The sequence below is a fragment of the Rana temporaria genome, chromosome 4, assembly GCF_905171775.1.
Source record: "Rana temporaria chromosome 4, aRanTem1.1, whole genome shotgun sequence".
Lineage (NCBI taxonomy): Eukaryota > Metazoa > Chordata > Amphibia > Anura > Ranidae > Rana > Rana temporaria.
The window spans coordinates 50,049,838-50,066,654 of record NC_053492.1 but is presented as its reverse complement, the minus strand read 5'-3'; the positions used below and the strand labels follow the sequence as shown (position 1 = coordinate 50,066,654).

General features: G+C 40.7%; 1 protein-coding gene across 3 annotated transcripts in view; it reads left to right on the top strand.

Annotated features, from left to right (window-relative positions):
• Positions 1-6,732: 6,732 nt before the first annotated feature.
• LOC120936199 (cysteine-rich secretory protein 2-like) overlaps positions 6,733-16,817 on the top strand; it is a 157,524-nt gene continuing 147,439 nt past the window's right edge. Inside the window, exons 1-3 of one of the 3 annotated variants that reach the window (XM_040348374.1) lie at positions 6,734-6,926; positions 9,537-9,558; positions 15,884-15,948. In XM_040348374.1, coding sequence (XP_040204308.1) covers positions 15,886-15,948 — 63 coding nt within the window. In that variant the 5' untranslated portion in view covers positions 6,734-6,926; positions 9,537-9,558; positions 15,884-15,885. Of the gene's footprint in view, positions 6,927-9,536; positions 9,559-15,883; positions 15,949-16,817 lie in introns of all 3 variants that reach the window. The other 2 variants (XM_040348376.1, XM_040348373.1) reach the window with 2 other exon arrangements.

The window sequence follows — 16,817 nt, the reverse complement described above, 5'->3', positions numbered from 1 at the left end:
CACAAACGCCATGGCATTTAACGCACAAAAGATCAGATAAGAAAGCGATAATCCGACCTGAAATGAAGAGAAGAAAATCACAAAAGTAAGTACCTATATTTTAGGTGTGCATGTATTACGTTCCTGTTTGCCTATTCCATCATTTCTGAGTGTTATGTTCTGTATATTCCATGTGCATCCGTTCTGCTTTCACCCAGCATGCAGAATTAACATTTTGAATGGGAATCTACATTACAGTAGGTTGCTTGACTTTACAAATATACAAAGGTTTTATGTTTGAAAATGTATAAATGGTATTGCAATGTTTTACCTGCACCTAAAAGTCATTTATATATTTGCATTTAATAGGAAGCCTAAAAAAGAAACATGGAGAGGTGGAAATAGCACATCAGGATTTGGAGCAGGCAAGTGCTCAGTCTGACGTGGCAACAGACACGACTGTAATCATACTGACGCCTGTTGAAGGGAGTGATGTCCACTTCAAGTAAATTAACTATATTTTTTGTATCTGCTTTATTTTGTTTTCAATCTCTGTTTTATAAATTGTATACACTAATTACACAATTATACATTATTACAAACATATTCATTACATTATACAATACTTATTCTCCTGTATATCAGCTTTATTACATTATACAATACTTATTCTCCCATATGTCAGCTAGTGTTCACAGTGTACAGCATAAGGTCTATTAGTCGAATTTCTTTTTTATCTTTCGTTTGTCCTTCCCCAGGAGTTCTATACTCTTTCCAGGGGCGTTGCTAGGTGGCAAAAAGAGCAGGGGCTTCAGCCCAAAGCCGGCATCGGGGAGGGGGGGGGTGTGCGGTGGAGTGGCGCGGGGTGACCTACCCAACACACATACCCTGACCTACGTGTGTGTATGTATGTCAGTGTGTGTATGTGTGTCAGTGTATGTATGTACCGTATTTATCTACGTATACCGCGCACTTTTTTGCCCTGAAAATCAGGGCAAAATCGTGGGTGCACGATATACGCCGATATCCGCTTCCCGCACCGAGTTTGAACCACTGCGCCGGCATATCCTGAGCGCAGTACACTTGGGTATATATTTGGGCAGGCTCGGCTCCTCTCGCGGTCACATCCTGGACATACAGGACGCACAGGACGTGACCGCGAGAGGAGCCGAGCCTGCCCGACTATACCCGAGTGTACTGCGCTCGGTATATGCCGGCGCAGTGGTTCAAACTCAGCGCGGGGATCGAGCGGGGAGGACACCGCAGAAGAACGCCGGACCCGACTAGGAGGACACCACCAAAGCCGCAGACGGACGCCAGACCCGATGAGGCCACAGATGGACGCCGCGCAAGACACCAAAACTGTAAGTACTAAAATGTTTTTTTTTTTACAGGAATGCGGGTCCACTTTAGGGGTGCACGCTTTACGCTGGAGCGCGCAATACCCCAATAAATACGGTATGTCAGTGTGCACACACAGACATATACACGCACACACAGACTGTACAGTCTTGCATACCTATTGTACATATGGACACTTTATATGCTTGTAGCTGCCTACCTCCAGTATTGTTTTCCACCTGAAGATACTAGCACACTGCATCTCTACTGTGATAAACTTTTTCAGAATTGCACTACTACTGTCAGGGGTCAAGTCCTGGGGAAAAAGTGTGGGAACTCCCACCCAAGATCCGCTCCCCCACCAAAAAAAAAAAAAAAAAATTATACGCTCATATGCATAATTACTAAACCGCATGTTTTTTTTTTATTTCGATCCACTGTACCTTAGTAATCCTTTGTTACTGGCCGCTTCCTGTATATGGAATCATCGCCTAGTGTGTGGGTATTCCGTCACTTCCTCGATGCCGCAAGGTCTGCCGCGCGTTATCACGGGATTTAGAAAGAAGCAAGTTCTTTCTAAATCCCGCGATAACTCGCGGCAGACCTCCGCAATGTCTCCTGGGAACAATGACAAAAGCTCCCAGGAGACATTGCGGCATCGAGGAAGTGACGGAATACCCGCACACTACCCGATGAATCCATATACAGGAAGCGGCCAGTAACATAAAGGATTACTATGGTTCGCCTGCCCCTGACAGTGACTCGAGCTGGGCATCGCCGCTTAGTGAAGGATTGGCTCGGGCAGCTCTGCTGCTCTAGTCCTGCAAAGGGAACTGAGTTCCTGCTGTGAAAAAAGTGCAGGAACTCCGTTCCCACGCGTTCCCGCAGGACTTGAGCCCTGATTACTGTACAAAATGCCTAGTGATTATATAGTATAAAGAAGTTATATTTTTTTCATTTAGAAGTTAATGTTTTAATATAGAAAATACTTATAAATGAGACGGTACATTCCTGTTTTGGGTTTGGCACGATAAATCTGTGCTTGTTAGAATTTGGTGTACAGTGTCTTTTACTCATTATGTGCATGATGTGATGCCACCTGTATTCACCACACTTGATGTTGTACGTGATTTGAAATGTCCATTACACATGCACAGACACTTTTGTGTTTATTCCACTTTGCTCAAAGACATGTCGGCACCTCCTGACTGAAGCAGACTTGCTGGATTCTTTTACTTTTTTTTTTATAGCGAATGTGGCGTATAGCAAATGCAATAGGTCATTATTGCCTGCTTTCTTTATATTTTTTCCTACCATGTCATAGAAGGTATGAAATGACCATTATACATGCACAGGCATTTATGTTTATTTCACTTTTCTTGCAGACTTGCTGGCATCTCATCATACTTTTCTGTGGCCTATAATTTATAGACCCATAATCCCAGATGCTGGCTGTGTTTGCTGACTTGTTACTAGGCCAGGGGTCTGCAGTATCCCTCCCCGGTGGCCTAGTCATTAGCAGATTGTATTAGTTGGTGGACTACTGATCCCAGCTAGCCCAACTTGCAAATCCTGCGTCCTCAGGCCTCAACGATTTGACACGGACACCTCCTCCATGAACGTGTAAGGATGAGGCTCCCTCCCAGCTATCCTGGGCTCCTCCGCTGGGCAGTGCACACCCCCAGATGGGGATGGGCCTCTGCTGCTATCTAGCACTCCATTCTCCATGTCTCTCATCCGACGACCCCCCTCCAGTGGGCTGGACCTGAGCTTATATGGGAGGCCTGCCCCCTGCCAATAGCAATTTGGGATTGTTACAAAACTGACAGGCACTGAAGAGGTGGCACTGATGGGCACTGATGAGGTGGCACTGATGGGCACGGATTATGGGCACTAATATGCGGCACTGATGGGCACTGATAGGTAGCACTGATATGCAGCACTGATGGGCACACATAAGTGGCACTTATTGTCACTGAAAGGCAGCACTTATGGGCACTGAAAGGCGGCACTGATAGGTGGCATGGATGGGCCCTGATAGGTGGCACGGATGGGCACTGATAGGTGGCACTGGTGTACACTGCTGGATGGTACTGATGGGCATCACTGAGTGGCAGGCATTATTGTTTGGCACTAATTGGCTTCCATTGTGGGCACTGATTGGCATCCCTGATGGCCATGGGTGGCATACCTGGAGGTGACTAGTGGTGGGCATCCCTGGTGGTCCCGCGTGGGCATCCACGGGGGGATGTGCTGATAATCAATCAGCACAGACCCCCCCCCCCTGTCAGAGGATCAGCCGATCGCCACTCCTCTACTTGTGTCTGACAGACGTGAGTGAGAAAAAGCAGATAAACGACTTTTCCTGTTTACTCTGTGATCAGCCATGATTGGACAGGGCTGATCACGTGATCAGAGTTGCAGTGTCAGACTGACACTCTGCACTACGATCACTGTGCTGCGCGTCCTCACGAGCGCACACTGGCTAGTTATCCTGATCACGTCATATGACGTCCAATCGGATAGCAGAATCACTTTGCCGCCGTCATTTTGCTATATGGCAGGGAGCAAGTGGTTAAAATAAATAAATAAATAAATTAAAATTACAGTTAACTGTATATACTATACAGTATAACTTTCACACAAACCAATAAATATACATTTTTTCTACCAAAGACATGTGACAGAATATATTTTAGCCTAAATGTATGAGGAAATTAGAATTTGTCTATTTTTTACTTATTGGATATGTTTTATAGCAGTTAGTTAAAGAATATTGTTGTTTTTTATTTTTTTAAATGTTCAGTCTTTTTTCGTTTGTGTAATAAAAGATTAACTAGAAACCCAGTGGTGATCAGGAGCAGTGATTTTAATGATGCTTAAAGTAAAACAATAAAATTATAAAAATCCTTAAAATATAGTGCCTCTTAGCCTGCCTGTAAAGCGGGGCATCTTTAACATGTATAGAACATGCTGCAGCAAAAATGAAATTTCTAAAGAAAAATGCATGAAATTACATTTAAATCACTGGAAATACAATACCATTGCCAGCAATAGAATAGAACAAATAGAATAAAAAATGGTGTGGGGTCCTCCTCCAATCCATGCCAGGCCATTCGGGTCTGGTATGGATTTTAGGGAAAACCCCACACCAGGCCAGGAAATGGGTAGGGGGACGAGTGAACAGTTCTTATATAGGTAAGGGCAGCGCCACCTGTCGACATCATCTGGTGGCACTGCCCCCTTATGATGTCACAAACCGAGCATGCACTGGTCCATGACACCACAAGGGGGGCGGTGCCACCAAGTGACGTTGACAGGTGGCCCAATCAGAACTGTCATTTGGTGGTTTGCCTTCAGGGCAGGCGGATCGCTTTTTTCCGTTTTTGGTTTCAGCGTTGTCGTGATTGACAATGGATCTAATTTGTTAACCACTTACCCCCCGGACCATATTGCTGCCCAAAGACCAGAGTACTTTTTGCGATTCGGGACTGCGTCGCTTTAACAGACAATTGCGCGGTCGTATGCGTGGCTCCCAAACAAAATTGGCGTCCTTTTTTCCCCACAAATAGAGCTTTCTTTTGGTGGTATTTGATCACCTCTGCGTTTTTTATTTTTTGCGCTATAAACAAGAATAGAACGACAATTTTGAAAAAAAATTATATTTTTTACTTTTTGCTGTAATAAATATCCCCCAAAAATATATAAAAAAACATTTTTTTTCCTCAGTTTAGGCCGATACGTATTCTTCTACATATTTTTCGTTAAAAAAAATCGCAATAGGCGTTTATTGATTGGTTTGCGCAAAAGTTATAGCGTTTACAAAATAGGGGGTATTTTTATGGCATTTTTATTAATATTTTTTTTACTAGTAATGGCGGCGATTAGCGATTTTTTTTCGGTATTGCGACATTATGGCGGACACTTCGGACATTTTTGACACATTTTTGGGACCATTGGCATTTTTTATAGCGATCAGTGCTATAAAAATGCAATGGATTACTATAAAAATGCCACTGGCAGTGAAGGGGTTAACACTAGGGGGCGGGGAAGGGGTTAAGTATGCCTGGGTGTGTTCTTACTGTGGGGGGGGGGGTGTCCTCACTAGGGGAAACACTGATCCTCGGTTCATACATTGTATGAACAGAAAATCAGCATTTCCCCTGCTGACAGGAACGAGAGCTGTGTGTTTACACACACAGCTCCCGTTCCCCGCTCTGTACCGAGCGATCGCGTGTGCCCGGCGGCGATCGCGCCCGCCGGGCACACGCACGGGAGTCGGGGGCGAGCGGGGGGCGCGCGTGCGCCCCTAGTGGCGGCTAATAGGCAGGACGTCATATTACGTGCTCTCGCCTAGGAGAGCCACCTTGTGGACGTATTTCGACGGTGCGCGGTCGGCAAGTGGTTAATAAAGGAATTGCCAAAAATAAAAAATGAAACTTTTTTGGTGAATGGGTATACTTATTCACAGGGGTGGAGGATCTGTGGACCCACTTCTTAAAGGGGGCTTCCCGATTCTGATAAGCCCTGCCTACAGACCCCGACAACCGCAGCCCAGGGTGAGGACATGGTGCTTTGGGGCGGGGGGCTTTGGTCCCCCCATGTTGAGGGCATGTGGCCTGGTATAACACTCACTCGTCCCCCTGTTTCCTGACCAACCAGGCTGCATGCTCAATTAATGGTCTTGTATGGATTAGGGGAGACCCCCCACACCCTTTTTTTCCTATTTTTACTGCATACATTTTTTTATATTAAGCTGTCAGCAGGGAAGCCCATTGACAGCTAAATACTCATTGGTTGTTAAGGACGCCGAGGCCAGCTTCACGGCCCAGCTCCTTAACAATCAGCTTTTACTGCGCACTGATTGGGCAAAGCGCAGCGCACAGTGCATTTCAGGGCGTTCGGCAGGACAAACGTTTTCTGTACACCCTGCAAATTCAGGTGTTCCCCCGAATGGGGTGAACAGCATGAGTTTGACCCGAACCGTTCGCCCAACACAAGTGGCCACTGGCCATTGATGGTCAAGGGCTGGGCTTAGATGACCATGTGTCAATGTAAGGCTCCAGGGTAATTAAGCAGGGTAATTAAGCAAGGACTTAGCCAAAATAGAGAATGCTAAGGTAAGAATGACATTGTGAAATTATTACACTTCTCTTATATGTGTTTGTAAGGAGTACCTGTTGCCCCCTATTCCTACAACTGCTACCAAAGTAGTGTTAAGTCAAGATTATTGCCGTTAAAGACATATTATTTATAAGTAGATACTCTTTTAATACCTACTTCAATGTTTAGTTCCATTTAATAATTTACTGCTGCCTATGTCTGTGTCATTCTATTTTCTCACCAAGTAGGATGATTACTTTTGTCTGCTATGGCGTCTACTGTTGAGGCTGGCAGCCAAGGCTAACTTAATTTAACAGAGTTTAATCATGTGCAGGCTGTTTTTGTTGCAGTATATTGTTTGGCTGAGGATGTACAAAGTGACATAGCTTTGACATGTTTGTAAGGGATGGGACAGATTATGATGGTCATAGATATATAAATCCTTGTGCGCTTTTCAGATTGTCATTCTTGTCTTCACCCGGTGTGTACATAAAGGGGAGAAGGTAAGTGATTATGCACATTTTCATCCAATCTACAAAAATATGCATTTCAAATTGATTTACATTTCTAGCAAAATAAGAAATATATATTTTTTTTATTTAAATTGTCAAAAAAAATTCTCAATAGGCATGAGTTCTGGTTAAACTCTTAATGATGTTTTTTTTTTTTTTTTCACATGATTTCTTTAATAATTTAAAATGTTACATTTTTAATAATCATTTTTTTTACTAATACTTTAATAGAGAAAAATTCCTGAAGGTTTTAATAATAACAGGCTATGGGAAATCAGCGTAATTTGCATTATTTCAGGGACACAACCTTGTGAACAGAAGCAGTCATCTATATGGGGATGAGCTGAATTGCCCTGGGTTTTTGTTTAAGAAGGATTTGGCTAACTTTAAGGGAGTTTGGATGTCAAACCCAAACCACATTGACGTTGACGGAACCAAATCTGTTAATTTAAATATGACCATTTTCTGGGCTAATAGGCAGAGGAGTGTCAAAAAATAACATAGGGCTGGGCACTGCCCTGGGGAACATGCAAATGTTTTTTTTTTTTTAAATCCCATCCGGCCAGGAGCAGCACATTTTTTTAATGCCTAAAGCGAAATATTAAAAATGCCCATTTAATTTAAATAACAAGACTGGGGTGCCCTAATCCTGCCTGTAAAGGGGTGCATCTCTGTGATTTAAAGAAGTAGCATTGAAATTTACAAAAAGGATAATGTTGTCTAAAATTGCTGGTAAATGGCATTTCATCAACAGTTTCTTAAAAAAAAAAAAAAAAAAAAAAAGGCAGCAGACCATTGAAGGGGTCTGTATGATATGTATTATGTGCGACCTTTAGGGAGGGCGGGAAGTCTGTGCTGTTTTTTTATTGTGTTGGCAATGAATGGCATTTGCCAACAATTTCAACAGTATCATTATTTTTATTTGTAAATGTCACTTTTGCTGTTGCTCCCCCCCCCCCCCCAAAAAAAAAAAAAAAGAAGAAGAAATGCATACCAGACCTTTCCATCCATCACAATGCCCACTGACACGACAAATACAAAATCTGATGACACGATGCATACCACCAATCCTCATGATATTTATAGCCGAATGATGGCTCCCTGAGCTGTCCTCAGCTATATAAAGGAAAGGGATGGTAGTGACATCATTGATCAAATCTGACCTGATGTACATGACCAATCCGAATGATTCTCATAGCCAAGTGACAGCTCCCTGAGCTTTCCTCAGCTTTATAAAGGGATGGTAGTAGGCTGTGGCCGATCGCCCTGAATGGTACCTGCAGGATTCCTATTCCCTGTTTAAAAGGGTTACTCCCTTGGGATAGACCATTTATATTGACCCTCCCTGGCTTACTGGTATCATATGATTACTAAGCAAAGGAATACGGTTATCTTCAAAAAAGGAAGTGCTCAGGTGGCACGGTTCTCCTTGGAAGCTTACAACCAGTATATGAAGTAGACACTCTGGGAGTGATATAATTATCAGCCTATTCATTTGTTAACTTCTTACCATAACAGGGTGTGATTGCAGGGTTATTGTTCCCCCCTCATTTATGGCACACAGACACCTCATTGGACCTGAGGACTGGAACCTTGATCATTTTAAGGGTGGTACTGTACTAAAGTCCAAAAAAAGCTCCAGAAGAAACCGCGATTGTGGTGAAACATGTAAAGGCAACCATTCTTTTGTATTGTGATCACAGGGCTTGCTCTGGTTTTTATATAAAAAAAAAAAAAAAAATCCTTTTTAACTATGCTTGTTTAATAAAATTTTGAATTTTGTAATATCAATTTTAATTAATTTCTTTGCACCTCAAAACTCCCATTTGTTTCTTGGTATTTCGTTGAGTTTATTTAACCTCCCTTTATTCCCGAGTGTGGCTCAGGGTGAATTTTAAGTACCAAGCGGTAACCCCGAGCCACACTCGGGATCGCATCACAGAATCCTGGTACAGCTCTTACCTTGTCCCTTGGATCCTGCAATGTTTCCCCGCTGTGAGCTGCGAGCCGCTGTGTCTTGCTCGATTCCCAGTGCCGAGCTCCGTTTCCCTGCAAGCGCTGCGACGCACAGGAACGGAGCTCGGCGCCAAATTCAAAAAGTAAAAAACACAATATACATACCGTAATCTTACAGATTACAATACTGTATTAAATAATTACACACATCCATTTGTCCCTAGTAGTTTTTCCAGTGCCCTGAATGTAGTTTTATATTATAAAGACTGTTCTTTCTGCCTGGAAACTGGAGATTGTCCATAGCAACCAAAAAGTGTCCGTTTTCATCAAAAGTGCTTTTAGACCAGCTAGAAAACAGCGATAATAAATTAGAATCACTTGTAGAATTGAGCGATAGCGATTTGTGGGGAAATTCATCATCAAACACTAAAAGTAATGACAGCGACAATTCTGCAACTGAGCAAATTTCTGTGTTTTTGATTTGATTACATTATTGAATATTATTATTATTATTATTATTATTATTATTATTATTATTATTATTATTATTATATTATTATTTGTTATAATTATTTATAGTTATTTATTATATTATAATTTATGATTTTGTGTTTCAAACTTTATTATACCCGGGATGTCTACTAGACTCTTGTTCGGACAGATTTAAGTGAGTTATTTCTAAGAATTACAGGCCTACAATATAAAACGCCAAATTTTCATGCAAAATAATGGTACCGCTTTCAGCACCTAAAATCTGATGTAATCATACCGCCAGGGAGGTTAAGTGGTGCCTGTAGTGAATTATCCAGTCTCTAAGACCAAACTTATTTTTTTGATGGTAGTGACATCATTGACCAAATCTGACCCAATGCACACGGCCAATCCTGATGATACTCATAGCCAAATGACAGATCCCTGTGCTGTCCTCAGGAATATAAGGGAAGGGGGTATTAGAGACATCATTCACCAAATCTGGCTATGGACGTATTTGGGCAATGATGTCACTGTTATTCCTGCCCTTTGCCTACGTGGCAGAGACTTCCAGTGACATTAGTGGTTCCTAGGGATGCGGTGGTTGCAAGCACCTGTAGATTTCATAGAATCCAGTGACAGCAGGAATTAATGAAAATGGAAATATGTTATTTAAAAATGTCATTAGCATTTTAATGTGTGGTTATTGAAGGAACCAGGAAAGGAAAAATATAAACAGATTCAACTTTAGCTTTAAGTAGTGATGTCAGTTTGTTGGTATTTGGACTATCATCATTATACTCTTATCTTGTTTTAGAAATGTTGCTATTGGTGCTTATAGTTATTATTAGTATGCATCTTTAATATCTGCAATTTTAAGTCAGCAATGGCAGCTTTCATAATTCTGTCCTCATAGGTTTGCATTACTTCATTATTGCTGGATATTAAAAGTGATAAGTCAGAAGGTCATGTGCAAGAGTATTGCTTTCTTTTTTCCTCCCTGCAATCTAGTGGTACTGGCAGCTCAAGACTTTACCCTTACTATTTATTGTCTAATTTTTATTTTTATTTTTTTGATGGAGGACATATGCAAAGTTTGTTACGGCCAAAACCTCTTTCAAATGTTCCTGGTAATTGTTTATATTGTGCACATTGCCTATGGCACAAGCTCAGTGTTGTGTACACCCCCAGCTCATTCCCAACATCTGTAAAAGGTGGAGGAATGCTTAACCCAGAAGAAACAATAGATAAGATGGTGGTGGTGAGGCACAGGGCATTGATGGTGAGTGTGGACCTACCAGCACTGGAGAAGAGCATGCTAGTATGTAGGTGGGCCATAAGCTCCAAGTATGCTGGGCATCTTTGCTGATTATGGCAAGATCTCCCCCATCCTCAGCACTCATTGAGTTGGCATAAAATTATGTTGTAAATAAGAGACTAATAGAAAAATAAAAACAAAATCAGGAAAGAAGAAATTGTGAAATTCTGTCCAAGCAATCTAAACACAGCACTCTGAATATGGTACAGATATGTATAGTAGACAAGCAGCTTTTAAATTCAGCTTGTTCAATTTAGAGAGCTTTGGCCAGGAATCCCGGCCGTGTATGCTCCACCGCAGTGTTTCCCATAAGAAAACTACTGGGAAAAAGACAGCTGGGAATCGTAACAGGAAAAAAAAAGAACATGTTTCCTGTCGGGAAAACTGCCATGGAGCATACACACGGCCAGTTTTCCCGGCCAAAAGCTGACATTGCAGTTTTCCCAACGTGTACGAGGCCTTAGAGTTATTCTGGGAAAGTAAAAAAAAAAAAAAAACAAGGTTACTGTATCACTGCTTCTAAATAGAAGCTGTGACATGAGAGAGGGAGCAAGAAATGGATAATAAACGCCTCTATGATATTATTGGATGGGATTGCGAAAGAAAGGTTCCGGTCACTTTAACGATTTGACCTCTGGTTTTACCCCTTCATGATCAGGCCATTGTTTTTCCTATATTGTACTACTTTACCTGGTAATTGCTTAGGCAACCAACACTGTATGTAAACAAAATGTATATCATATTATCAGACATCTTTATTTACCACTGAGTTTATTTTAAAATGTTTGCTATATAAATGGAAAGATACTGTTAATTTTGAAAAAGAAACACATTTTTCTTAGTTTCTGTTAATAAAATTTGCAAACAGATAATCTTTCTTAATAAATGTAGGCCAACGTGTAGTCTGCTACATTTCTTTGGTAAATATAACCCAAATCAGTATATATTATTTAGTCTGTAGGAAAGTTTTAGCCTCTTTAACCACTTAAGACCCGGACCAAAATGCAGGTAAAGGACCCGGCCAGTTTTTGCGATTCGGCACTGCGTCGCTTTAACTGACAATGGCGCGGTCGTGCGACGTGGCTCCCAAACAAAATTGGCGTCCTTTTTTTCCCACAAATAGAGATTTCTTTTGGTGGTATTTGATCACATCTGCGGTTTTTATTTTTTGCGCTATAAACAAAAATAGAGCGACAATTTTGAAAAAAATGCAATATTTTTTCCTTTTTGCGATAATAAATATCCCCCAAAAATATATAGAATTTTATTTTTTCCTCAGTTTAGGCTGATACATATTCTTCTACCCATTTTTGGTAAAAAAAAATTGCAATAAGCGTTTATCGATTGGTTTGTGCAAAATGTATAGTGTTTACAAAATCGGGGATAGTTTTATTGAATTTTTATTAATATTTTTTTTTGTTACTACTAATGGTGGCGATCAGCGATTTTTTTTTTTTTGTGACCGCGACATTATGGCGGACACATCGGACAATTTTGACACATTTTTGGGACAATTGTCATTTTCACAGCAAAAAATGCTATACAAATGCATTGTTTACTGTGAAAATTACAATTGCAGTTTGGGATTTAACCACTAGGGGGCGCTGAAGGGGTTAAGTGTGGCCTCATATGTGTTTCTAACTGTAGGGGGGCGGGGCTGGACGTGTGACATCATTGATCGTGCTTCCCTATATCAGGGAACATGAGATCAATGACAGCGCCACAGTGAAGAACGGGGAAGCTGTGTTTACACACAGCTCTCCTCGTTCTTCAGCTCCGGGGACCGATCGCGGGACTCCAGCGGCGTTCAGGTCTGCGGGTCACGGAGCTTCGGACCGGGTCTTGGGCGCGCGCCCATGGCCCACGGCTGGGCACCTAAAGAGGATGTACAGGTACGTGCTTGTGCCCAGCCGTGCCATTCTGCCAGCGTAAAAGTGCAGGAGGCGGTCCTTAAGTGGTTCAACTATGGTATGTACAGTACAGCTGTAGCCAGTTGAGTTTTGAGAGTGACACAAATATTAATTTTCACAAAGTCTGCTGCCTCAGTTCTTAGGATGGCAGCTTTCATATACTCCAGAATGTTATGAAGAGTGATCAGGTGAATTGCAATTAATTGCAAAGTTCCTCTTTGAATATAATCCCATAAAAAACATTGAAATGTGTGTGAAAATCTTGCGCTAATTTTAAGTGTAGACTGCTGCACTTTTATCACTCCTTGGATACAAAGAGATAATGGAAAAAATTTGAAAATGTAAAAGGTTGCGCTGTCTCATAAACAAAGAAAAAAACCTTTAAAAAAATATAGCAAACGCAGTGTATCAACTAGTGGTAAATAAAGAAAAAAATATTCCATTAGTATTCCACCAACTGGATGTGCTATGCACTGTTACCATGATAATAAAGTATAACAATCCAAATGTAAAATAAATTGGCCTCTTACCAACTTCCGATGATCTCTAAATTATAAGAGATCATCTAACGCATGCGGTAAGAAAACGCCCAATGCCTGGCCACATTCAATGTGTGTCTCCCGACCTCACTCAAAGATGGATGGATGGATGGATCCGACTGCTCCAGGCTCTGCGTCCCAACACCTCTTACTCTATATATATATATATATATATATATATATATATATATATATATATATATATATATATATATATATATATATATATATATATATATATATATATATATATATATTATAAGTTAATACATATTTTCTTTTAAAGGGTTTTTCTTTGTTTATGGGACAGTGCAACCTTTTACATTTTCAATTTTTTTCCATAAAAAACATTAACACTGCATTTGTGAAGAAGACTTCACGGCGCCCAAGACAGTCCAGAAAGTGCCAGGACTGTCTCCTACAGTTGATTGAGCTGCGGTATAATGGCACCACCACCAGTTCAGAGCTTGCTCAGGAATGGCAGCATACAGGTGTGACTGCATCTGCACGCACAGTGAAGGGCAGCAAAGAAGTCACTTCTCTCCAGGGAAAACATCAGGGAAAGACTGATATTCTGCAAAAGGTACAGGGATTGGATTACTGAGGACTGGGGTAAAGTCACTTTCTCAAATGATTCCCCTTTCCAATTGTTTGGGGCATTTGGAAAAAACCTTGTCCGGAGAAGAAAAGGTGAGTGCTACCATCAGTCCTGTGTCATGCCAATGGTAAAGCATCCTGAGACCATTCATGTGTGGGGTTGCTTTGAAAGCCAAGGGAGTGGGCTCACTCACAATTTTACCTAAGAACACAGTCGTGAATAAAGAATGGTAAAAAAACATCCTCCATGAGCAACGTCTTTAAACCATACTAGAACAGTTTGATGACAAGCAATGGGGGTTATTTACGAAAGGCAAATCCACTTTGCACTACAAGTGCAAAGTACACTTGGGAGTGCAGTCGCTGTAGATCCGAGGGGGACATGCAAGGAAAAAAAGAAAACAGCATTTTAGCTTGCACATGATTGGATAATAAAATCAGCAAAGCTTCCCCTCATTTCAGATCTACCCCTCAGATTTACAGCGACTGCCCTTCCAAGCGCACTTTCAGTGCAATTTCAAGTGCACGTTGCACTTGTAGTGCAAAGTGGATTTGCATTTTTGTAAATAACCCCCAATGTTTTTTCCAGCATGATGTACTGTATAAGGCATAAGTTATAACTAAGTGGCTTGGGGAACAAAATATTTCATTTTTGGGTCCAGGCCAGGAAACTCCCCAGACTTTAATCACGACCGTTTTTTGGGTTGTAAATTAAGTTTTTTTTTTTTTAATGTCATTAAAAACGATCATGTGTGGGCTCCAGAGCATTTTTCATGATGTAAAAATGGGCATTAAAAATTTCGAACATGCTCTAATTTTTCACTACGTTTTTAACGTCACGTTATTCACGTTATGAGACGGGAGCGCTCGTTCTGGTAAAAATAGCGTTCGTAATGGAGTAAGCACATTTATCACGCTATAACAGACTGAAAAGCGCGAATCGTCTTTTACTAACACAAAATCAGCAAAAGCAGCCCAAAGGGTGGCGCCATCCGAATGAAACTTCCCCTTTATAGTACAGCCGTACGTGTTGTACGCCACCACGGTTTGCTAGAGCATTTTTTTTTCATGATCATGTTAAGGCAAGGCCGTTTTAACGATCGGGTTGAAAAAAACTTAAATTTTTCTAGATCATTAAAAATGTAATTTTTTACAACCCGAAAAACGATTCTGTGTACGCGGCATTAACATAAACTTCAAGTACAGTAATTGTCAATAAAAGCCTTTGATACTTATAAAATGCTCATAATTATACTTCAGTATACCATAGTAACATCTGACAAAAAGATCTAAAAACATTGAAGCAGCAGACTTTGTGAAAATATTTGTGTCATTCTCCAAACTTTTGGCCACGGCTGTATATTTGAAAACTGGTCAATCCTGGCGTACTGACAAACTATCTAATTTCTTTAGGCCCTAAAATTCCAGGTCAGTACAAATACCCCCCAAATGACCAATTTCTTTAAAGGAGACAGTCCAAGGTATTTAGTAAGAGTCATGGTGAGTTTTTTGAAGTTGTATTTTTTGTCACAATTTTTTGGAAAATTAAGAAATTAAATACATTATTTGTTCACATTATTTTTTTTACATACGGTCATCAGTGCAGTACAGCATCATCATATGACTGGTGTGGCAGTGATCAGGGATACTGACTGGTGACAGTATGGTAAAAAAAAATTAAGTTGAAGAATTTTTTTTCAATGATCAAGGATTTTCTTTGCTCTATTATTGCATATAACAGTGATGGTCATTGGTAAAAGCAATAGTTTTAGCTATCGTGAATGGCTTTCATTAATGGCAGCTTGCTTACTATTGTGATCTGCGATTGGCTACTGCTAATTACATTGTACAGCCTGCTGTGCTTAGCCCAGGTACCATTTTATAGCTGTGGGCCAATCACAGCATCAAAATAGTATGCAAAACAGTCATGAATAGAAGAACTATTTTGTTTCAGAACTGTTTTGTTTACATTGTAATGATGTGATCGCTATGGATGGTATATTCTTTATTCAGTGTATTCTGGTGGAGGGGGGCAACAATTTCTTGAAAATAGAGTACCATTAAGTAATGCACGTGTATGGATTATTTTTGGAAACTAAGGATATTGTTTAGCGTCATTTTAAATCTATTAAAATTAATTTTTTTGTTATCCTATAGAAATGAAGACTTTTTTGAAAATTCTGCTTGCTGCTAACTTTTTGCTGCAAATCTCAATGGCAAATGTAAGTCTGACGGTGTTAGAGAATCCAGTACATATGGCTATATTTTCTATACAAAAGCAAAAATTGTCTGAGGAATTCAGTAAAGCACCAAGGATAGTTTACTGGCAGTAGTGCCCTTTAGAAATACATGTGACTTATTCAATAAGCATTTGTGCCAGTTTCTGTAACATTACCAATACATTTTTACAAATTAAGGTAGTCCTTACTACCGCCACTTTTAGAACCTGACACTATGACAGTGACAAATTATTTAAGAGTTACAGTCAGTTCACAAATCGGGAAACTGGTGGCATCTAAAACCAACTCTGAGCTGGTGAACAAAGGTATTGTGATGGATTAGGGTAACATTTTTATTTTGAATTAAAGCGGGATGTTTTTTTAACATTAGATTGATGCTCATTTTGTCAAGGGGAATCGGGTAGTTTTTTTAAAATCAAAGCAGTACTTACCGTTTTAGAGAGCGATCTTCTCCGCCGCTTCCAAGTATGGTCTTCGGGACTGGGCGTTCCTATTTGATTGACAGGCTTCCGACGGTCGCATACATCTCGTCACGAGTAGCCGAACGTCGATGGGGCTCTATACAGGCGCCTGCGCACCGACGTTCGGCTACTTTCGGAAAATCATGACGCGATGTATGCGACCGTCGGAAGTCTGTCAGAAGCCTGTCAATCAAATAGGAACGCCCAGTCCCGCAGCCCATACCCGGAAGCGGCAGAGAACAAGCTCTCTAAAAAGGTAAGTACTGCTTCGATTTAAAAAAAACTACCCGATTCCCATTGACAAAATGAGCATCAATCTTATGTTAAAAATTAAGTTTTCGGGTGAAAACCTCCACTTTAAGCTAATTATTTTATTAGAACCACAGAGAT